The sequence below is a fragment of the Anopheles moucheti genome, chromosome 3, assembly GCF_943734755.1.
Source record: "Anopheles moucheti chromosome 3, idAnoMoucSN_F20_07, whole genome shotgun sequence".
Taxonomy (NCBI): domain Eukaryota; kingdom Metazoa; phylum Arthropoda; class Insecta; order Diptera; family Culicidae; genus Anopheles; species Anopheles moucheti.
In genome coordinates, this window is record NC_069141.1 from 83,983,661 (window position 1) to 84,006,597 (window position 22,937).

A 22,937-nucleotide genomic window follows, 5' to 3' on the forward strand; every position below is an offset into this window, starting at 1 on the left:
GCCTGGATCTTGCGACGCAATTCCAGTAATTCGACGCGTTGCTGAAGTTGCCGAATTTCGTCATCGGGAGCAATAGAGGGATCACTTTTGGCCATGGGATCATTTCCATTATGTGTTGCGGCAGCAAGAATGGAAGAAAGGCACGTTGCAGACGCGCCGGTCTGAGCGTCCAAAATGGCGTCATCGCGCTTTGTGAGCGTAACAATGGAAGCGTCCAAAATGGCGGACGAGCGCGTGGTATCAGCGTCGGCAACAGGTTTTTCGACGGATGCTTCCGCGTCCCCCAACGAAGAGGTATTAATGCCCATTACCTCGGAAAACAGCTTCCGAATTTGGGTGATGGTGACGGAAGGGGGAACCACAATCCCCGCGTTCGACAGGACGCACAACATTTCGTCACGAGTAGGCATGATGATAATGATGATGAAGCCAAGGCGGCACGGTGCGGAGGCACGAGGGGTATCCCACTTCTGAGATGTAATGCACTGATTTTATTTTACACTCTCGTAAATCAATAATTTCACTAGCAGAAATTACAATGGTTGCACCAAACGGAAAAGATTAAACGGAAGAACGGAAGAACGGAAGAACGGAAGAACGGAAGAACGGAAAAACGGAAGACGGAAGATGTTCTCTCAACGACGATCAAATCAAGAATATATTTCTGCATGACAGTTGCGCAGCAAGCTGTCATGCCCAATTAACGGATTTACATTTTGACGTTTAGCGATCAGAACAATGATATACGACCGGTCATGATCCTACAGGACATTACAATACATTGTATTTCCTCAGAGTCAATTGCAAGAGCATATTTGACGCTGCACATGTGTATCCGCGAGCTGCTAATATTACCGCCAACGAACTGTCAACATTCCTTTCGATGCCTCACAGTAGCTGTGCGCAATGAAAAGCCGGACATTATTAGTTTAATTAATTAGTTTTTTGTGTGCTGCATGTGAAAAAAACACATTTTATCGTCCACGAATAAATTGAAACGAATTTTCCGCCATACCATTTTTTCTTACAATCAGAATTTCAAAAAATTACGTTACGAAATGTCACTGTACCGATTTGTCGACAGTTTGGTTGGCCTCCAGTGGTGCGGTGACCCACTGTGCAGTTGACGAGATTTTTTCCTCTTCTTTGGGCTCGTCCGACTGCGACGACGAAACAATCGAACACTTGGACGGTGGAGCTAAATTTTCTCGCTCAAAAAGTAGTACAATCGTCCCGGCAACAAACCACGGCGGGGTCGACCTGCGACAGCAGTTGTGCGTAAAGTCAGCGGTGGATTTGAAGTGAAGTTTTATCATTTCCCATACGGGATAATTCGTTGTGCCGAGTGTGCTAATTGCAGATTGTGTACAGCGTACGTACTTGCGTGTGTGTGTGTGCGTGTGCGTGTGTGTGAGCTTGTTTCTGGTGCCTGCCCTAAAGCCCTTTAGCTGGTGAACCCAATTTCGGCAGCAACATCCCGTCGTGTCGAGGAGTTTTTGGGGAAGTCGAGAGGTTGCTGATTCCCCACGCATTTCTGCTGCAGGTTTTACGAATTCCAGTGCGCGTATGGTGGTGCATCAAGAAGTGAAGTTGTTATCATCGCTCGATTTCCATTCCAAAACCATAATTGTGCGTGATTGTCTGGCAGCGAATAGCAGCAAACCCGAACCAATAGGAAAAATACAAGTGAGTTACTGGAGAAAAGATGGCTATCGTACGGCAATCCGCTCTGTTGCAGGGTTATATGTAAGGAACTGTACTTCATCAGGGAGGAAACACCTTTTGTGGTGCCCTTTTTTGTTCCCTACTCTCGGGAGAAAAGCAGATTGGAGAAACTGTGCTGCAAGTACCTTATAATACGCAGCGTACACCATACAATCCGTGTGTGCCCGTTCAACCGCTGCCGACTTGCTCGATTTGCGTTATATTTTGCACTGGTACATTACGTACGTATTACCTGGAAAGAGCCATTTTCATTTTGATGCAGCACCAAGCAATCGTTTCGTTAGGGAGCAGACGAAACCGCTTTCGCTCCTACGCGCGACCTGCCGGAGCAGCAGAGTCTGATGGAATGCAAACACGGTAACGGAAGGAAGGAAGGATACGAGGGCGAGGGCGGCAAGAACGAAACACCGCAGTTTCGGCGCAGTGCGTTTTTCACACCACTTCGAGGAACTTTCAGTAGTGTAAAATGTGTTTGTACGGTCGTCAAAATCTGTGCCTACTGCGACATTGAACAGCGTTTTCCTTCGTTGGTAATGTTTCTTGCTACTGCGATTAAAATTCATATCAACTAGTAACAGGGTGTGCATGTTGCGTAGGTGCCGCGTACCACAGTCCAGTGGTGGACACATGACGTGTGGCAAACGATGGTAAAAAGATATATGTCCACCTTGTCTCGACTCTAGATAAAACCCATATCAGATGTGCTTTAAGCTGTGCAGAAATTAAGTTAAAAGTAATACTCCACACTCCAAGTGTGTGAAATCAGTGAATAGCACGTCAAAAGGCAGGAGCTTATGTCAAATTGTCCGATGCTACCTACCGGATGTTTTGATTGGGAAATTGTCCCGTACATGCATCCATTCACATTCCGGAAGATACGGCGAGACGCAATATAGCGTGGAGGAACATTCACAACATTCTCTCGCAGCGCAGAGACGTAAGCATAGACCACCGCCGGACTTAGAACGTTGACCGTTGATGATCGGCCCGGGAGTGCAGTCACTAGAGAGGCAAACGGCACTCGAGCACCACCAGTGCGCTTGCATAATGATAAGCTTTTTCGTAATACGGATGCATATTTGATCATGCTTCTTGCGTGGTTTGTTTCTTTCGTTCTCGCCCAAGTCGATGACGTTGCACTTCAAATTGGTATTACTATACGTTTCGTTTCATTTTAGGACAATTGACTAACGGCTGTCCGGCATTAGGATTCCCTTTAAAATACACTCCATAAACAGATAATGAAGCAATAATTTAGAAGGAGCATCCCCATTGCAAGAAGAAAGCACCGAAAACTGACAAAGAAGTGATCGAAGAACATGGCCCGTACGTGGCAAATTTTCTTCGCAGCACCGTGATCTCTATTAGAACCTGGCCGTGAAATTGTAACCAATGGGATTGTTCCATAGACATCTCGAACTGTGGGTCTGTTATCGGTCGCCCCGGGCTGAACAATACCGTGCAGTATGTGGAATGTGCGCACGAAACAAGAGCTCGCTGGTGCAGGTTTTGTTTTCATTTCTGCCATACACAATGTATCGCTCCATCCCGTGGAGTCATCTTTCTTTTTTGTTTCCTATTGTATTGATAATGCTATGGCCAAACCTCCCTCCTAAGAACGTAGGCCAAAGTGATAATGAGTGAAGCTACACGGAAAGGTATTCGTATTACCCTCCCTTCTATCGTTAACTGATCTTTGACATTGCGAAGAAGAAAGCGAAAGATGAAAATATCAATGACGTATCAGGCGAATAGAAGTCGGTGGTAGCACTGTAATAAGATTCTTCGGTCAAATGTCAGAAATAACGGAAGGGAAGATTGCAGGTGTAGATCTAGCGAGGATTAGCATACATACATACATTTGCGTGAGAATGGAGAATCGATTGTCCTTGGTTATACGCAAAAACCAGAACAGCTGTTTGCAATTGTTATTAACATCTCGACATCAAAATCTGAAGTGAGATCTGCATTTATAAATCCTCTTCTAACTTCTCCTCCTGACAGACTGTCAACGCTATTCGCTACACCATCGGGTAACCCTCATAAACTTTGTTCTTTTTTTGATGAAAAAAGGTAAAAATTCATTAAAAATCGACCAGTTCGATTTTATACGCGCAAACTGGGTTACACAACCCCTCACTCTTTTCGTCCTCAAGGACTGCCACTTTTGCGCACCCATAATATAACCATTCGCGAAACAGCGCGACAGATTTCTTTTCCACCACTCGTACAAGTACGAGTAAACATTCGGAGGTTGCGACCGGAGGTTGCATTAACCCAAGACAGGAAAAACATGCGAACAGATCCGTATGGCCGCGTGACCGATCAATGAAGAATACACGCTGTTTTCCCGCTTTCCATATATTGCGGAGTAATATCTCGGATAAACTCGCCTTTTTGGTGGCGTGCCGGGTAGCAATTCTTGTTGCCGCGACCACCGACCCTATTAAAGTGCGCGCAATGTTGCCGGCAAAGTTCTTCCTGCTTCTTGTCACCAACGAGCGTTGGAGCTGCGTTTCGTTGCTTCACACGGCATGGTGGTGGCATCGTATCGTATGTTAAAAATATCCTCGTCCAAAAAATACGCGCCACATACACGACGCACCATGGCGGGCCGCCTGCTACCAGAGGCAGGATTGCGCGAATGAAGCACTGACGTTCTTTTCTGTGTGACAACCGTGTCGTCTGTCGTTCCTGTACGCGATCCGTCGGACACAACGCCATTATAGCCTACCTTACGCACTCCCCCCGTGGGATGGGCGGGAATCCGAGTAGGGTGGTGTGATGCGAACGGGCGGGTGACTGGGTGGTAACGTTTTAACACGCAAATGTCATTCCGTTCATCCTTTAGATCTCTGGGGTGCTGTTTGCTTGGGGGAACGCACTCACGATAGAACGTCTCCTGGTCGAAGTTTGTCTCCTGCTCTCGGTCTAGTCGGTCGCATCGCGCGTGCTGCGTTATCGAGTGTCGTGTAGTGCCGGTGCTCTAGAGCTTCACGAGCAGATATGGTCCTAGTGGAGGTGGACGAAGCAGGACTTACGGTCCTGTTATCAGTGGTGTTTGCATGATTATTTAGTGTGTATGTGAGAAATCGATCGTGTATCATTCGATTGCAAGTGTACGATCGTGTACCCATCGTCGACCGGGAGTGTACGAATAGTGCTGATGCAAAACACTTACCCCACTTCATCACAACCAGGGAGTGTGCGTTCTAATTGACAGAAAGTGCGGCCTAATCTACCTGTGGGGATTACGAAACACACGCACTGCTCAGTGTGTGTAGGCGGTGTTTTTCTTTTCTACGTGAGATTGGCAGCAGGTTGGTTGGTTTATTCGTTCGTTCATACTCGTCATCATATTTCGTCTCTTTGTAGGGGAGGCACTTTATGACGTAAAACATTGCTGCTACTTTGCTTTTGCTTACTTTGTGCCGCTTCCATCGTTCGATCGTTCGATGGTGAATCATGATGTGCGCGAGAACACACCCCATCGGTGACGGAAAACGGGAGACGATATTTCACTTGCAACCGAGAAAAGACATGGACACAACATTGCAATTGGAACAAAACAACAGCATATGGCGCAAGTGGATCAACCGGGAACTAAATATAGTTCCCGGTAGAGTTGTGAGACACACGCGCACAGACGCACAGCTACGGGACTGGGGCACCAATGCAAAACGTCTCTGTGTGCGCGTTCCCTTTTTGGAGGCAAACATGGGCGGGAGTGCTTCCATGCTTCCCTTATGCTTCCTTATTTCCTTTACTGCCAACTACACCCGTTTCGCATTAGACATTTCGCGTGAAGGCAAAATTATTAGCCACGAGTTGTGGAAGGATCCCGTGTGTAGTGGGAAGACTTGCGCACACAACTGCTTGACTGCATTAGGAATGGACAGGAACAGTCGCCCGCTAATGCAGCACTTGCCTAGCAGAGCAGCGTGATCGGTGAGCAAGATGTCTAAGTTCGTTCTAATGAATAAGTTTTCTCGGATCGTTGGTGGGTTTGCGGTTGTTGTTGTCGCTACACACCATCTCACTAACGGCTAAGAATGAATGTTCATTACTGCGACACGTGGGTGTTCTGGGCGGGTTATATTTCATTCAATAATTTTGGCCCACATACGGGACCTTGCGTTGCACACGGAATAGGTCCTTGAATTTTGTTTTATATTGTTGGGATTTTCTCGAGAACATGACCAATGACTATACCAATGACTATACTGAGTCTCTATTTTAAAGATTCTTCAATCCTCTAAGATTTATGAATCCTTCAAGATCAATTAAGAGTCATAAGGTCATGATAAATCAACTAAGAGTCATGAGATCTCTAAGATTCATGAATCTGCCAGGGATCTCCAGGGTTCCTGAGATCTGAATCTTGATGTTTTGAAGATGAAAACACAGTCTAGTCAAGATTTCATTCTGGTGTTGTTCTCTTCTACGAGCTAATCTCCCGGTACAGGTTTTATTACCGATTCCACAGATTTACACACCAATTGCTTCACTACCTATGACATCTTTGGTGCCGTCAATTTGTGGTCCTCTGTTCTAGAATTTATACTCAAACCATTTTCACGTTATATGGTCTTATCCACCATGCTATTCCACTTGAATGTCTCTGAAATTCTAGAAACCTAAACCTGTCTAAATGATTTTCAAGTACCGTACTTAATTGTTTCTATGCATTTGGGCAATCACATCCCCAAAAATGTACTCACAACGGATGTCCCTTTCGATCGGTAATAAGTGCAATGAAATTTCTTCTGTTTACAAGTTAGTTACAGACACTGCTCAGAACTCGTAAACCGTTTTGCACATTGTTTTTGCATATTTGTCTACCTCTTGTCGCTTTTTTTTCTCACGTTGCCCAAGATCAGAATTGTTTGCGTTTTTTCTAACCCCCCCTCATGTTCTTCACTTCCACTGGTGGATTGTATTCATTTGCAGATAGCAACTTATCCCACTGCTTCGCTTTTTTTTGCTAGCACATTTGATAAACATTCCTCATATCGATCGTCAGTTAGTATTGGGAGTGGCAAATTCTTACGCTTTTCACTGTAATCGTGCACCGGCTGTTCGAAACCATGCTCAATTTTCCTTCTCATCCGTTGATATCGTGCTAAAAATAGTAAACCCAGAATATGCGCCCGGTTACGTTCCCCTCTGCCTGTGGACGGTTGGGTACGGTTTTCCGTGAGAAAAACTCCTTCACGTGTGAATGTTTTTCTCCGCTCCAACTCACCACCACCCCAAACAGTGCCGGGTGGTCCACCGAGAGCGTTCGGGTGTGCACACAGAACACGACGCTTCGTAAGTGAATGTTTTTGCAATTGATGTGTTCGTGGAACGTGCAACGCAGATTGTGTGTGGATGCACCTCGTCGTGGCCATCTTCAACTGGGCTGACCTGCGCATCACGCTGTGGTAGCTGACGATCGTGTTGGGTGAGAACCACCAGATAGAGACTCTGCTAGAGAAGAATTCAGGAGATCTATCAAAACCTAATCCGCCCCGCCACCTAAAGCCGATCTGCTCGTGGGATGGTGTGTAATCTCACGCTGTTTTGGGAGATTATCCAGCCCGATCATTATGTGCCGCTGCATCATCATGTATGTTGCGATCGGGTACTGTCGTCTCCAACGAATTGACGCTTTCTCACTCTCAACGGGAGGATCGGACAGGGTGAGATTTTTTGGCATATGGCCCCGGTGTGTGTGTGTCCGAACATGCCAAGATCATCATCATCATCATCCTCGCAGAAAGACCAATCGACCCCGCCACATTGGGAGAGAGAAAGTATAGCGATCTCGTAACAAAAGTAGAGAAAATGAGAGTGTCCTGTTGTCGGTTCTGATCGCAGACACGCACAACCCTAGAACACACTCGGTTTGGGAAGTTTGGCACAACCCCCCGGTTTGCTATGGGACCAGTTTCCGATCGGATGCTGGCGCGCGCGAATCTCTCCACCGTCCGTGCCCGTGGCCGTCCGTAGCAATTTTTGCTCCTTTTCTTCTAAAAACCCCCTGTGTGGTGTGGTGTGCGTGTGTGTATGTGGTTGTAGATCACTTTCTTTTTCCCACCCGATTGCGATCGTAAATGCAAAAAAAAAAAAACAAAATAAAACACCTACGCGTCCGCCCATGTGTGCGTGTTTAGATGAACAGTTGCCAGAGGCAACACTGGCTGGCCCCGTATGGAAATTTGATTCGGAAAATTAACCCTACAGCATCATACGGCCGCCGTTTGTTCATGTGTGTACGTGCGGTGATCTAAGTCCGGGCGTATTATTTGCGAAAAGCCACTCAACTGTGTGACACGTAATGGCAGATCTTTGGAATGAAAAATGCTAAGGACAGCAGTGTAGAAGTGCGACAAATTGGGTAAAGCCTTCGACAATCGTCTTGTGTCCTACTGTGGCCGCTACGGCATATTTTCCTATTGTGGGAACCTGCTGTATGTGTTGTGGCGCATTAAAGGCCCGTGTCAAATAGACTTCCCACCCACTTTCCTTCCTCCTCAAAATACTGCATTAAAGAAGTAAGGACGCAAAAGACGGCATATAGAGCGCCTTTCGTGTAGTTGCTTCATTCGTTCCATCAAACGGATACATTACGTCAACTTCGTTTTACTGTCCGGCCAGAAGAAGTCTTCTTGTTCAAGAATTTCCACAATCCCCGCGGACGTGCGTGCGCGTGTGTGTGTGGGGTCGATTGTGGCGACACACGGCCTCATCCAGCCGGCCGTCAACATGTGTTCGGTGTGTATATTAGTTTAGGAGGAGGTTTAGACAGAAGATTTGGAGCTCCGGACAATTCTATTTTAATTATATGTTCTCTAACTTGTATAGGTGTACAAACATTTTGGGGAAACTTATCGATCCAATTTGCTTTTGAAGAGGTGCTATATTAATATCAATTTCATTAGATCATCGTTGTTTGTGTGCTGTATTGTGGGATTAATTCTTTATCGAGGTTATTAATGACTGTCGGTAAAGAATTGTGTAAATAATGTCCTGTTTATGAATGTATACATTGTTGCCCATGTTTTCCCCGTTTCGTACGATCGAACCGAAAGCTTAATTATTACTTTTAAGAAAGTGTCCTCTCCCTCGGGGAAATGATGCTTTTGTTTTTCGTAACACAGTCTCGCAACACAACTCAGTAACATTCCTTAATTTTCCCAACAGTTTTTCATCATCGTAAATAAGTGGCAAGAATAACATACAGTGAAGGAAGGAATGATGATCGTCCAATCCAATTTATGTAAAATGACGATCGCTTTATCTTCAGTGTGATTGGGGGAGAAGTAGAGTGTGATAAGCATTACAAATCCTTCTGTATGTCTATTAATGATAAGATTTAAAGATTTTGAGGAATTGTTACAATATTGCTCCACAAACTGCTGGTGTAAATTTTTGCCTTATTGGAAGGAAATTGGAAAATTATGTTTCAAAGTAAAAGAAAATTCAGGAAAATCAAATAAGTGCCTATAAACCCTAATGCATACACACACACACAGACACATTTACTGTTATTTAATTTGCTACCCTATTTGCTCCATTCCATCCCTCTCCTCATCCTTCTCCCCAACATATGTGCGTTGTCCTTCTGCTGCTGTATCAGCAATGGCCGCGTGAATGTGTTTTTTTTTTTATTTGGGAGGGGGGATTTTATTTTTAAAATTCACGTTCCACCATACAACAACGCCCCACCATCACCATCACCCCTTACCATTTTCGCCTGTTAGGCCTGAATATTTGGGTTTTGCTTTCGCTTCTTTTGCACTTTACTTAACGTTTTGGCGTCGCGAATCTTTGATGGGTTTTCCTTTTGCACGGCGCTTAAAAACCCATCGCGGCCGTTTGGTGTGTTTCATTCTTGAACCCACCCCACAGCGGAGGTGTGGAAGAAGGCGGCGATGAAACGTGAGGTTGGCCACAGTTGTTTTTCCCCCAAAACTGCTTTGCGACAAACACACATACGGTTCCACCACCACATACACACAGGTTGATAGGACAAGGAACGGCGGTTATGTGATGGGCTTCCTTTGCCTTTCCGGTGGGGGCCTCCTTGGCGTTGGCGTTGTTGTTGTGGTTGTGTGTGTGTGTGGTGGGGTCAAATGGTGGTCGAACGCGCTCTAGAGAGGATGCCCAGGAGAGGAACGAAGAGAAAGCGGGGTTGTTTGTTATTTGGTTCATGGGCTAAATCTTGTAACGCAAATGAGCTAGTATTTTAGCGCGTTTGGGGACGAAAGGGTGGAACAAACCGTTGTGTTTTTTTGTCCTACACCACGGTTGCAAACATTGACTTTTGTGTGTTTTGATGCGAGAAAAAAGTTAAACTGTTGTTGGAGGTGTCAATTAATAGCCAAAACTTTGACGAGCGTAGAGTTGACGGCGTTGCAGAGTGGTGGAGACGCAGGAACATGGAATCCCTGCAACAGAAATTGTCTGATTTGACCTGAAACGGACAAAGTCACGTGCGGCCAAACACGTGATCTGAAAGGTTTAGTTTTATGGTTCTTTAATGCGATGTTTTATACTTTTCGTGTAAAAAAACGTGTACAAAACAAATAGGCATTCTTTTGAACATCGAAGAACGTTCTTACATTTATTATCTTATTAATACATTAATCTAATACTATATTTATCATCTTATTAATACATTCTTTGAAATTTTCTTTCCTTTCATGTTCTCGCTGTTCGCGATTTTGCAACTCTGCTGCGCAAATCGATGATGGTATCGAATGGTTCAACCGCCGGCTACCTACCAAATCGCACCGGTCTCCGCACCACAAATCAATCGGAACCGCCCTTTCAATGCGATGCAAATGAAAACAAACTACACGATACGCACAAAAACGCACCGCGCGACTGGTTGCGGGGTTTTAGGCACACCGAAAATAACATGGTATGCGCCAAGGACGACCAAACGCTCTGCACCATCAGAGACGAACGGCTAGACGCAGTACAGAAACGCTTTTCCGTAACCGTCCGTCCGCACTATACCGTCGCCGCGCTTTACGAGGATGTAAGGCTACAAGCGGAACATACTGACTTCGAGTTATATCTAACCAATAAAGAAACAGATGAACAGGTAAGAATACTTCCCACGGTGTAAGTATAAGGCCCGGAGGTTACGCACAAATGCCGTGCCGGTTTGGGGGAAAACACTTTGCGGCTGTTGCGTACTCAAATGAAACTGTGCGCGTGATTTATTGTTTATTAGAAACAATTCTTATCAATGGTGCCTTATTATGCAACGGTGATGATGAGTGGCAATGTCAAGTACGAACCATTACTGCTTTCAATCAATGGAACCACTGCGAACATGCTCAGAGGGATTAAATGTCCCTTCCCATTTCCCGTTCTGCGCCCATACGTAAATGTTTGTAAACATCAGTGATGTTGTTTAGTTGCAGTTGACCTTAGAATCGGTCCTAATCATTGCGTGGTGCTTCCCTCCTGCTCGCAGGTCTAAGAACTTTATTCACACTTCAACCATTGTTGGTTCCGTACAGCCCATTATCAGTGAATTCCATACTGTGTTAGGAAAGATGCACTGAAATCGATGTCGCTATAATCTTACACGGAATCATTATTGTTCTGTAATTCACTTACGCAACGTGACATAATAACAGCACTTTAGCTTAAAATAAATCAGGGCAATAACCTTTTGCCACTATTTTTTTTCTAAATGTACCTGGTAGGTTACACCATTGTAGGCCAGGATGTACTTTTTCCGGCGTATCCTTGCCTTCTAGTCATTAATGATAATAGGAAAGTAGTGGGAATTTTCGTCGCAACAGATAGTTTGATGAAACATGTCGTTTCTTCCCATCTCTAATGGTCTGCTGCCCGTGCATAGCTGCTTAATTCCGGTGTGTTGACAACAATTTCGTTAACACGCGAGGCCAAAGTTATTTTTGGTGCTGTAGAATGTGATACGCTTTTCGCACCCGGATGAAGATGATTTATGGATGTTGAACAATTTGCTTTTACCCACAGTCTTCACACGGGTCTGTAAGTGTGATCTTGTAAGGTTCCTTTTAAAATGTGGATTTTGAACTCGAATACTAACACTTAGTATTTAGCTGCATAGAGTGGCAACGTGCTCTTTAATGCGTTATCTCGTGTGTTTGTTTTACTTTCAAGATTCCCTTACACGAACGGCAACAGGAGAAGCTTTCGGATGTCGGTATAAAGTTTGGTACCGTGAACGATCTTACCATTTTTCCGCGCAATCCACAATATTCGGTAAGTAAATGATCCTATCGAGAAGGGATCTTGTTTTAGAGGGAAATTATAGCAATTTTTAAACTAAATTCCCTTTCGTGTTTCCAGTTACCACCAGATGATATGTACTCCGATGATGATCTAGCGCTTGGTGCATCAGCTAGCCCGGTAGATTCCGGCAACTACAATATCCCAGAACCGCCGGAAATTCAACCGCCTATGTTGCGGCGCTTTAACAACGACATCGAAGCCCAACAGTCTGCCAAGAGCAACAGTTTGCCAGCGATCGGTGCACCACCGGTTAACAGCATGAGCGGCGGAAGCATCATCAGTAATGGCTTCCATCACGGTGATGGTGGTGGTGGCGAGAGCGGTGGAGGAGTAGGAACGACGGGAAGGGGAAGAAGAATTGGCGGCGATGGGGAGAGCGAGCGGACACCACATTTCCGCGGTCTCGTCAATCAGGCAATGACCTGCTATCTAAACAGTCTGCTGCAGGGACTGTACATGACGCCCGAGTTTCGTAACGCGCTGTACAACTGGGAATTTGACGGTGAGGATGAAGCAAAATCAATACCCTACCAGCTGCAAAAGCTGTTCGTTAATCTGCAAACGTCCCCAAAGTCGGCCGTCGAGACGACGGATCTGACGCGCAGCTTCGGTTGGGATTCGGCCGAAGGTTGGCAGCAGCACGACATACAGGAGCTGTGCCGCGTGATGTTTGACGCGCTCGAGCACAAGTTCAAGCGCACCGAGCAGTCGGATCTGATCAATCGGCTGTACCAGGGCCACATGATCGATTACGTGAAGTGTTTGGAGTGTAATACGGAGAAGCAGCGGGAGGACAAATTTCTGGACATACCGTTGCCGGTGCGTCCGTTCGGAAGTACTGTCGCGAACGAGTGCGTCGAGGATGCGCTGCAAGGTTTTGTGAAGCCGGAAATTTTGAACGAAAGCAACCAGTACTTCTGCGACACTTGCAACAAGAAGTGCGATGCGCACAAAGGGCTGAAATTTACCAAGTTCCCGTACATTTTGACATTGCATCTGAAGCGTTTCGATTTCGATTACCAATCGTTTCATCGGATCAAACTGAATGATAAGTAAGTTATTCTCGGTAAAAATGCAGGATAGCTGGGCCTGTAATTGAACTGTGTTTGGTGTCTCTTCTCGTTCCAGAGTAACTTTTCCTGAGCTGCTGAACTTGAACCATTTTGTTAGCTCGACATCCACGTCCGATTACAAGCTTACGACCAGCACGATTGCAGCTGCGGCCGCTGCTGCCGCAGCCGAATCTTCGTCCACCAACGGTGTAGTTAATGGTAACGGTCCAATGATGATGGAGACGGCAGAAAACTTTATGAAATCGGATGAATGCAGCACTACGGATAGTGGTTCGGCGCTTGAGGAGGACTCGTTCCAGAATGGTGGCACATCCGTATCATCAACGACTACCACTCCCAATGATCAGTTTATGGCGCAGGTAAGTCTGTCAGGATGAAGGATTGAAGATATTGGACGAAAATTAACAGAACGATCACATTTGCACTTGCACAGGATGACGATGAAGGTATCGATATGGATTTGACGACCAATGGCGATAGTCACAGCAAATCGTCACCGATGAACAACAGCTTCAACGCGCCTGGCCCATACAAATATGAATTGTTTGCCATCATGATACACGCTGGCAGCGCTTCCGGTGGCCATTACTATGCATACATCAAGGACTTTAAGAGCGGTCGTTGGTTCTCGTTTAACGATCAAACTGTTTCACCGGTATGGAATAGTTTATATTGTAGCTTTTGCAGATTATTGTACTATTTTTCTCGTTATGCATCATTAACTAGATAACACAAGAGGACATTCATAAATCGTACGGAGGTGGATCGTTCAAAACGTCGTACACCGGTGCATACACGTCCAGCACTAATGCCTATATGCTAATGTATCGTCAAATTGAGAGTGAGAAGAATGCTCTACCGATTTCGGAGGAACAATTTCCCGAGCATATTAAGGTAATGTGAAAGAGCACATGAAAACATTGGCGTTTGTTAACATTTGTCTTAATCCAATTACAGCGCTTGGTGATGAAAATTCGAGCCAACGAAGGCAATCATAGCCGCGATCACCTAGACATGACCCGAATCACGGTAGCATATGCAAATCCACGTACACGCACTGTGAAAGGACAGCGAATGGCGGTGTTTACAAGCTCTACACTGGCCGAGACAGTGCAGGAAGCCATTCGAGTGCTGCATCTGAAGGGAACGGTGCCTGTAGAGCGTTGCCGCTTGGTCGGCTATGATAGCAATGCGCATACTATCGAGCGTAGCTTCGAAGGGCATGAGGACAAATCGGTACGTGTTAGAATGTGTTTTTCTTTTGAAAATGGGTTTAAGTGCGTTTCAAACAAATGCGTTTCGATTGTAGATTGACGAGTGTATGAGAATGCTGAAACGCTGCGATGCACTACTGTTGGAGGTCCGGGAGGAGGGTGAAACGTTCGAAGAATATTTAGTGCAAGGCGTGATGACTAAGGTAAGATTAATCGCAGCAAAGAAATGTTTTGGAGAATGTTTCATTCACTGTCCCATAACACAGGTGTACAAAGTGGACGTGAATGCCCGAGACGTGGAGGGTCCACTGTCGATACGAGTCAATCTATCACAAACGGTAGCACAATACAGGGCTGTGATCGCGCGAAAGCTTAAGCTGAACCCGAAAACGATACTTATCGGTATGACGGTGCACAAGGACAGCGCGAAGCTGCTGCAGAACGACGACACAACGCTGGAGGACGAACATTTCATCGAATACTGCAAGGTGTTTGTAACGACGGCACCTCAGCCCACGGTGGACGATCCCGAACAATACTGTGCACGGTTCCGGCAGTTTATGCAGCGGCTGGATCACCTGGTGTCGCTGTACATACTGTTACCGAACATGGAGTCAGGTATGGTGGGAGAAACACGTAGTTCATTTGACTAGATAAATACACATTCAATTTGCTTCGACATTCCGCAGATACTCTTGAAAGCCTCTCCATTCCGCGCCTATCCAAAGAGACCCTGGCTACGATCGCTGGAGCCGACTATCCGATGGCCGGTACCGGCACCGGAGACAGCAACAGCGAGGACAGTAGCCTGAGTGATAACGACCGTACGCTGGTCGAAGATGACTTTGTCCACATAAAGCTGAACGGAGATTTGCATTTGACCAACGGAGGGAACGGAGTGATGAGCAATGGTGTCAAGAGCACTACCACCACCTCGACCACCAACGGTTTCAAGGATGACGACGAGGAAGAAGACGAAGATGCAAAACTGGCGGAAATGCTGCAGGAGTGTCGGACGCTGGAATACTACTTCAAAGTGGCACCGTTGGATACGGCGAGTAGCAACAACAACAGCAATGGTTCCAACACCAACGGCAACAGCTCGGCGGACGATAGCACACGCAGCCACAGCACAGACAGTCAGAAGCTAATACAGGTGCTGATCGACAAACGGTCGTGTAACGCTTACTTGAAATACCGACTGCAGTCGTACCTGCAGATATCCATGGATTACTTCAAAGTATTTTCCTCGGATGTTCTCTGCCCAACGAACGACAGCGCCAATTTGCTAAAAGAACTGGATTACAAGTAAGTGAAAAGATGACGAAAGTCTTCAGATACATTTTGCTGGTATTTTGAATTTTGTTCGCTAACACTTCTGTTGTATTTTTGTTTTGTTTGCAGAGATGATGATCGTCTTGCTCTCGAATTGGGCCGTGTGTTGCGCAAGGGCGAGTATAAGCTGAACGTGAGCTACGTTAACGTGAACGACATGACGGAGGAAATGGACAACACGGTGTTCCTTTGCAGCTCGATTGTCAAAAATGGCGATTTGGTGGGCCAGATAAAGGCCGACATTCTCGCAAACCTGCCCACAACGCTTGGCGAAGCGGCCAAAAAGTATGCCCACCTGCACTCAAACAACTGTCGATTGCGCCGCAAAGGCATCAAGTATCTGTCGGCGGTGTACAAGGATGACGAGCGTATCGGTAGGGACATCAGCATGCCAACGAACGTTGATGTAAGTTGGGAAAATTACCAAACAACTCTCGGAAAAGAATTGTTTAACGATTTTTCCTATCTTATTGGTTCCTATCATCATTAGGTATTCTTGCAAGAAGTTGATGATCTCGCCAGCCTCACACCGATCGATATCAATGATGTGGTATTGTTAGTGAGAAGATGGTACCCATCAGAAATGAGATTAGGCAAATTCCAGGAAATTTTATTCACCGGTATAAGAACTGCTAAACCATGAATCCTTTCGTGTCATGGAATATTATTAATTAATGCGTTATAATTTCACCATGTGTAGACAAACTTGAGCTGACGAAACAATTGGCCCGCATCAGCGGAATCGCGGAGGAAAACATTGAGTACGTGAAGATACCACAGACGACTCTGCATCGTGACAGTGTCCTGAACATACAGAACGGATTGCAATGGGTGTCAACGCCGCAGCATGCAGACGACTGTCAGATTTACTGTGTCGGCACGCTACTCTACTACCGGTAGGGACTTGGAATGCACTCTCTCTTATGTGAATGCCTGCTGAAACAATAATGTCATGTTCTATTACGATTGCAGTGATAGCACAGAACCACTAAAGGAACTAACACCGGAAGAGCGCAAAGAACTGACGAAGAAGGACAGCAGAACCAGCTCGACTTACTCACCCCGCAAGGAACGTGCGCTCAAAATCTATCTGGATGCTTCGCCTAAGAAGGCCGACGACTGATCATTATCACCTTCGGACGATGGGGAAGTTGTTGTTAGTAAGAGAAAGAAAATATGTCCTTTAAGCCGTGAACAGCTGCATTAGAGTGGCGGGTAGGATGAAAACGAGAGTAAAACGAAACAAGAAACACGGAGGCTGTATTTTGTTTGCACGTTCGTACGTCGATCACCATTAGCCAATCTCGACAGCAGCGCAACCGGATTCGTATTTTCGTATTACCGTCAGTTAATGTTTATTTATCTTTTTACACACAGCTTCCACAGCAGGATTATTATTTCACCGGAAGCAAATTCAGCTTAGTATGGGAGAGGATTTTTTGATTCGTTTAGAGATGTCCTCTCGCTGTCTCTAACACCCAGAAGGGGAGGCTGCCAGCAGGAAGAACATTTATTATTACTTATTATGTATAGGCATGTTAATGGAGAGAATGATGATGCAAGACGGTGGGCCCCGTACGCTGACGGTGACAGTGACGGTGGCGTTTTTCTGTACTGTACTTTTTTTTTGTTTTGGTATAAAGTTAGCTTAACGGTATGTTTTTCATGTGTTGATTTATATGCAGGTTTGTAAGTAAAACATCCAACTTTAATTTCTTTTTCGTTTCTTGATTTTTGTTGCAGCAATTTAATGATATTGAAGCGAAGGTTGTTTGATTGTTTTTTTTTTGTTCCGTTCGCTACTGCTTGCAATTTATGTACAGTGGTGACCCTGCAAAGCTGGAAACAAAGTCGTGAACCTTTGAACGCTTTATGCTTTCGCTGCTCCGGAAGAAGTGGCGATGAACGAAAGATACATACCTTAGATAAATGCTAAAGAATATGATTGTATTATTATGCTTGGGTGCCGGGAGGTACTGAGCTGAACGAGTCGTACGATAACGAAACGACGTAAGCTTTGCGGAATGAAAGAAAAAAAATACTACAAGAAGAGAATAAAATGTAAGTAATAAAACTGTACAAGGAGGCAACTGGCAACACATTAGGCAGACATATCCGAATGTACTGAACGATGTGACGATGAAACGTTTAATCGAGAAGGAAAGTTTTTTTATTTTCAGATATCATGAACACTATCTAAAATGGAGTGGCGTTTTTTTGTGTGTGGGTGTAATCAGTGTAATGATGAGCTTCCAATCGAACTGGTGAGGATCCCGGAGGAAGTAAGTATGTTTGTATCAGCAAAGTATTTGATCGCTGTGGTAAGATAGAAAATGAGTCACTTCCGATCTTTATCTCATGTTTGTGCTTATGCAGTTCAACATAGAGCACGTTCGGACATTTCTATAGTTATTATACTACTGCAAGAGGATACTTTCCATTGAATGTATGAAATATTTATTGAATCATAAAATTGCTTTTAAGCTCACGTTTTAGGGTGAGGTTGTGATGTAGTACAGATCGAACTATGTTCTAAAACCACTAGTAGCCGTTAAGCTGCCGTTTAAAATTCGCTTGACAACGCTCATGGTTTCAGCTGCGAGGTAATGAAAGACACCATGAGTGCCTCGTGCACGGACAACTTAGCGCTCTCTTGAAACTCCCAACGCTGACATACCTGCAGCCAAGCCTTCTCAACACTCATTGACATGGGCGTTTGGAACCACTTGGTGTAGTCAATATCCAACCCACCGCTAAGCAGTTGATCGAACGACCGATGACCGATGTGAAACATCAGATCAATCAACGTTTGCCGCTCCTCGCGAATGCTTTGTCCCGGGTTCGGTTGAAGCGGATTGTGCTCGATGTCACTCACCCCGAGCTGCTGCAGTATCCAGTCGAAATTCTTCCGTATGTACTGATAGAGCATCTTCATGCTCAGTTTACCGACGCTTGTCACCAGCACATCGCTTACCAGCATTTCGGCAATGTACTCCGCGTTCTCTACATCGAACTCTTCCTCCGACCGTACGCTCGGCGTCGTCTGGCGTAGGAACGCTTCCACATCGTCCACACGCGACGTGCTGGCGAAGCTCGCCAATCCGACCGCATCGTCAATATCATTCTCCAACTGTCCCATCGTGCGTTGACTTTCCCGGGCCTGACTGATGAGCGAGTTAATCTGTTCGGTGTGTTTATTGTCCTCATCGATGAAGCAGATCGCTTCGGCCAGTGTCTGACAAATGACCGACTTCGGTTTCATATTTATGGTCGACACTGGAGCGGTGGAAACTTCCGGCGGGACCGGGCCATTTGTTTGCTCCTTCGCTTCCGCTTCGGCTTCGGTTTCGGCCACCTCTAGCAGCTTCGAGTAGAGCGCGATGTAGAGCAGCTGTATTAACACCGAATCACCGAGGGGACGTATCTCCGCTGGCAGAATCTCCGTCAAACAGTTGGTGACGGTGTACAGACAGTCTGGGATGCAATCCCACATCTCCGAAAAGCAGGACAACGACAGGGACATTGCTTGATACATGCTGGCCGTTGTCTGGACGGCCGACACAAGCATATGCACGACTGGACCGAGAATGGGATAGATCAGATGCAGGATGGCTTCGAGCCATGGCGGTCGCTTCTGGTTCCACACCTGACGCCGATCGAGGCACGACGCCCAATCGTTCATTTTGCTCTTCTCTAGTGCCGAGATGAGCGTCTTGTTTATATCGGACGTCTTGCCGGCCATGATGACGATGTACGTAAGACCCATCAGCACCTGATAGTTTGACTGTCCGATCGGATCTACACGGATCGAGGAGAAGGTATTTGAGTATCATATTTCAAAGCAACCGTCGCTGTAATCTGTTCTTTTCTTCTGTTAATATCGTTTTTCTCTTACCATTTTGTTCCAGAGCCCACTGTACGATGTCGTTGCACTCCAACCCACACAGGAAACCCTCGCACTTCTTCGACAGACAGTCACGGTTGACGGATGGTTGACGCGCGCTCGGAATGAAGTTGTCGCACGATGGCAAATTGCGAATCAGATGATGAAAGATCAGCGAGGACAGGTGTGCTTCACGCATCAGCAACACCTTAAGCAGCAGCCACCAGTTTGCCTGGGGAGCTGCCAGTAGTACCTTCAGCTCCAGTGTGAGTGCCGTGCTAGTCGGCAGCTCCGAGCAACGTGCAGCCCAATGTGCATTCAGGTTCGGTGGAAAGAGCCGTGGCATTGTGAAGATGGTCCACGGTACGATCAATCCCTGCCGCTGGCCAAACATAGCGATTCCACCCTGGACGCCCTTTTTGGCGATCTTGTACAGCGCACCGAGCGGAACTCCGCGCAACAGCAGACAGCAGAACAGCTCCTGACACTTGGCGTGTATGTCGCGTATGATCTTGCTCTGGCTGGGCAGGTTCAGCCCAACGAAGGCCTCACCATTCGCGCAGATGGCGGGCAGTAGTTCTCCGACGCACAGCAGTATGTTCGAGACATCGACCAGCAGCAAAGGGGACCGGGCCCGGCTTGGTATCGTCTGCGTGTAGCGCACCGTTAGCACGGTTAACGTTTCGTTCAGCATACCAGCGAAGACACGCTGCGCCATGGTCGGTGGTACCGAGTTCCAGAGATCCTGCTTGGTACCCTGCATGTAAAGCCACCACATCTGGATGGTGTACGAGCCGCGTTCCGACTCAAAGAACGGATGGGTACTCTCCCAGTGCAAACTGTCCGCATCCTGGATGATGTACAGCGTCAACAGACGGCAGTGCAGATCGAGTAAACGCTCTGCCAGCGCTTCCGTCATCTCCGAGTATTGTTTGTAGCTCAGTTTCAGCGAACCACCCTTTTCGTCACCCTTCGGAGGACACACGTTCTTGGTCACGCATTGCAGCCACACGAACAGACTGTTCTTCACCAGCGCGGCGGCACCGATCGTTGCCGTAAGTACGGTCAGATCTGCATGATCGAGCGCTTCCTGCGACAAGGTATGAATGTGCTCTGGAAGTAAACAGAAATAACAGCTGCTTATCCGCTTCGGAATAGTGCCCTTGAGCGTCGAGTACCCAACAAGTTGTCCACCGACTTCGACACGAGAATGACAAACTTTTCCGGATCGGATGACTTCACGATACCACCGCAGCCCGCTGCTTCTTCCGGGTCCTTCCCTTGCTGATCTTGGAGGGCATCAGCAAGATGTAGTAAACCCGAATTCTTGCGGTACGCCGCATAGTATTCATCTTCCAACCTGCACGACCAGACGTACGGGAGTTAGGTTATCTGATTAGGTAATTTGATTCAGATTCATAAATCTGAATATATATTTCAAAGATCACCACTCTGCGCAGAAGATTAATAGAAATGAATCTTCTAAAAAGATCCATCGGAACACCTTGAAGTTCACCTACCAGATGACGATTTTCACCGACGCGAATGATGCCGACCGAGGAAAGTCCAGTTTGCCACCCACCACACCGGAACAAATGTTCTCCTGGAGCACCTTTTGATTCGCCTGCGGTTGAACGGTTTGAAGGTGAGTACTTAGTTGTAATCTCTGATAGGGTATAGAGCCACCTACCTCATAGTACTGCAGATCACGCTGGAGCAGAATCGGAATTCTGTCCATAAGATTACCTTCCTCCATAACCTCCATGATGGATGCGTGTGTTTTTGATGACTTCCTTGGCTAACACCTTCCAAAAGTTGTTTTAAATACTTTTTATTTAACTCGCTTGTACGGAACGCAAATTCTCTGTGACCAGGACGAACAAGCTTGCTCGAAACGATGAAAAATTCTATCGATCAAACAAACAATTCTTGTAGACGTGCTGATTCTAGCGTACGTTGAACTTGACCTACTTTCTGCATCACGTTGCGAATTCCGTCCTTCAAACAAACTACTACCTGTTGATTGGCAAATGTTTGTACTTTCGGGAGAATTGTTATGTGTCTGTAGGTCATGGTGAGAGACAGTTAGTTGTCGGTGGTGGGTTTTTGAAATGGAAAAGGATTTGCTTAGACGGAACCCAGTCAAAATGATATTCGGTTCTAGATCTTATGTGCATTCGACAGGATTTGCTCATAATGGAATTCGATTTGGTAAATAATTATGATAAATTTGTCGTTTAGAACATTTTTTTTACGCCTGTATCCACCTACGTTGAAAATATTGTACATTGAACCTCGTGCCCCGCTTGCTTCGATTCGCGTGCTGTCTCGTTCGAATGCGTGCCACTACGTTCGAATCGTGTGTCGGTAGCATAGGATTTTTATCTGCTCCTGAATTCAGGCTGTTGATTATAGAATGTCTTGTGATGTTAGGGTTGAAACGTTCAATATATAATTGATTATATTCTATTATTATTGAAATATTTTAAACTTCCAAGACTGAGAGTGTTACATTTTTAAACAGTTTCCTGCTCAGTTCCCCGCACGTACTCAAACAATTTTGTGGCAGTGTAGTCAATCGTTCCACCTGTGCGCACCCCTTCGAAACATATGGTTTCCTTGCACATAGCGCTTCATTCATTCATTTCAGCTCGAATGCACATTGCCCGTTCCATTTCTCACTGTTCCACAACATGGCGTTCATCCGTGTGCGTTTCCATTGTTATGCTCGTGTTCGTTTACGCCGCACGACACAACGGAAATGAACGAAAGCAGTGCGCGTGTGTGCGTGTGATCGCGCAGCATAGGAATGAATCCTGAAATTGCGTTTTGTCCGGCCACAGTTGCCTACGTGACTACATAACAGCAGGGCAATGAGAACGCACCCCGCGAAAGTGACATAGCATAGCTACAGGGGATGGGAAATCCGTCCAATAAAAAAACGCCACAAAGAAGCAGCACGAATGTTAATATCGCAGCCCGCTGGTGTGCCATCCGAGTGAAGGTACAAAACAGCGGTGCAAAAATAATACCTACCTTCATAACAAGCGGTACAAACAGTAGTAAAAATAGGTTTTATTAGCTTTCTATTCTCTGGCAATTGACTAGCTCGAAAAAAAGCTTTTGTAACGTGTTTTTCTTTTGCGGTAAACATTTATCAGCAATAATGCCTTTCGATTGGCGCGATGGTGCGATATTGATATTGCAATGAGGCGATAATAGCATTATTTTGCATATTTAGATGCATTTTTGCAATAACGAACTTTGTTTGAAGATGAGCACAGTTTGGGGGTTCGTAATGTGTGATGTGCGTAAGCAACGTTTTATTTACATTTGAAACCCGTTGTAAACATTTTCCTGGCTGACAAGGTATTTGTAAGGTGAATCGTCTGGGGTCATAAACATCTGATTTTCGGCTAT

The 22,937-nt window shown here is 45.9% G+C and overlaps 2 protein-coding genes across 2 annotated transcripts; one reads left to right on the forward strand and one right to left on the reverse strand.

Annotated features, from left to right (window-relative positions):
• Positions 1-1,173: 1,173 nt before the first annotated feature.
• LOC128302132 (ubiquitin carboxyl-terminal hydrolase 47) lies at positions 1,174-17,346 on the forward strand. Its single transcript, XM_053038872.1, has 15 exons — positions 1,174-1,686; positions 10,618-10,822; positions 11,881-11,982; positions 12,070-13,064; positions 13,141-13,444; positions 13,519-13,740; positions 13,812-13,979; positions 14,043-14,321; positions 14,395-14,502; positions 14,566-14,917; positions 14,989-15,607; positions 15,704-16,040; positions 16,125-16,254; positions 16,335-16,530; positions 16,607-17,346. Exons 2-15 carry the CDS (start codon positions 10,634-10,636, stop codon positions 16,755-16,757), a joined length of 4,152 nt encoding a protein of 1,383 aa, XP_052894832.1. The 5' UTR covers positions 1,174-1,686; positions 10,618-10,633; the 3' UTR covers positions 16,758-17,346.
• An 849-nt stretch (positions 17,347-18,195) lies between these two features.
• On the reverse strand, positions 18,196-21,282 carry LOC128304268 (uncharacterized). Its single transcript, XM_053041429.1, has 5 exons — positions 21,208-21,282; positions 21,038-21,141; positions 20,696-20,877; positions 19,530-20,630; positions 18,196-19,432 (listed from the first exon to the last, which is right to left on the reverse strand). The coding sequence occupies exons 1-5, from the start codon at positions 21,280-21,282 to the stop codon at positions 18,219-18,221; spliced, it is 2,676 nt and encodes an 891-aa protein (XP_052897389.1). The 3' UTR covers positions 18,196-18,218.
• Between the last annotated feature and the right edge of the window lie 1,655 nt (positions 21,283-22,937).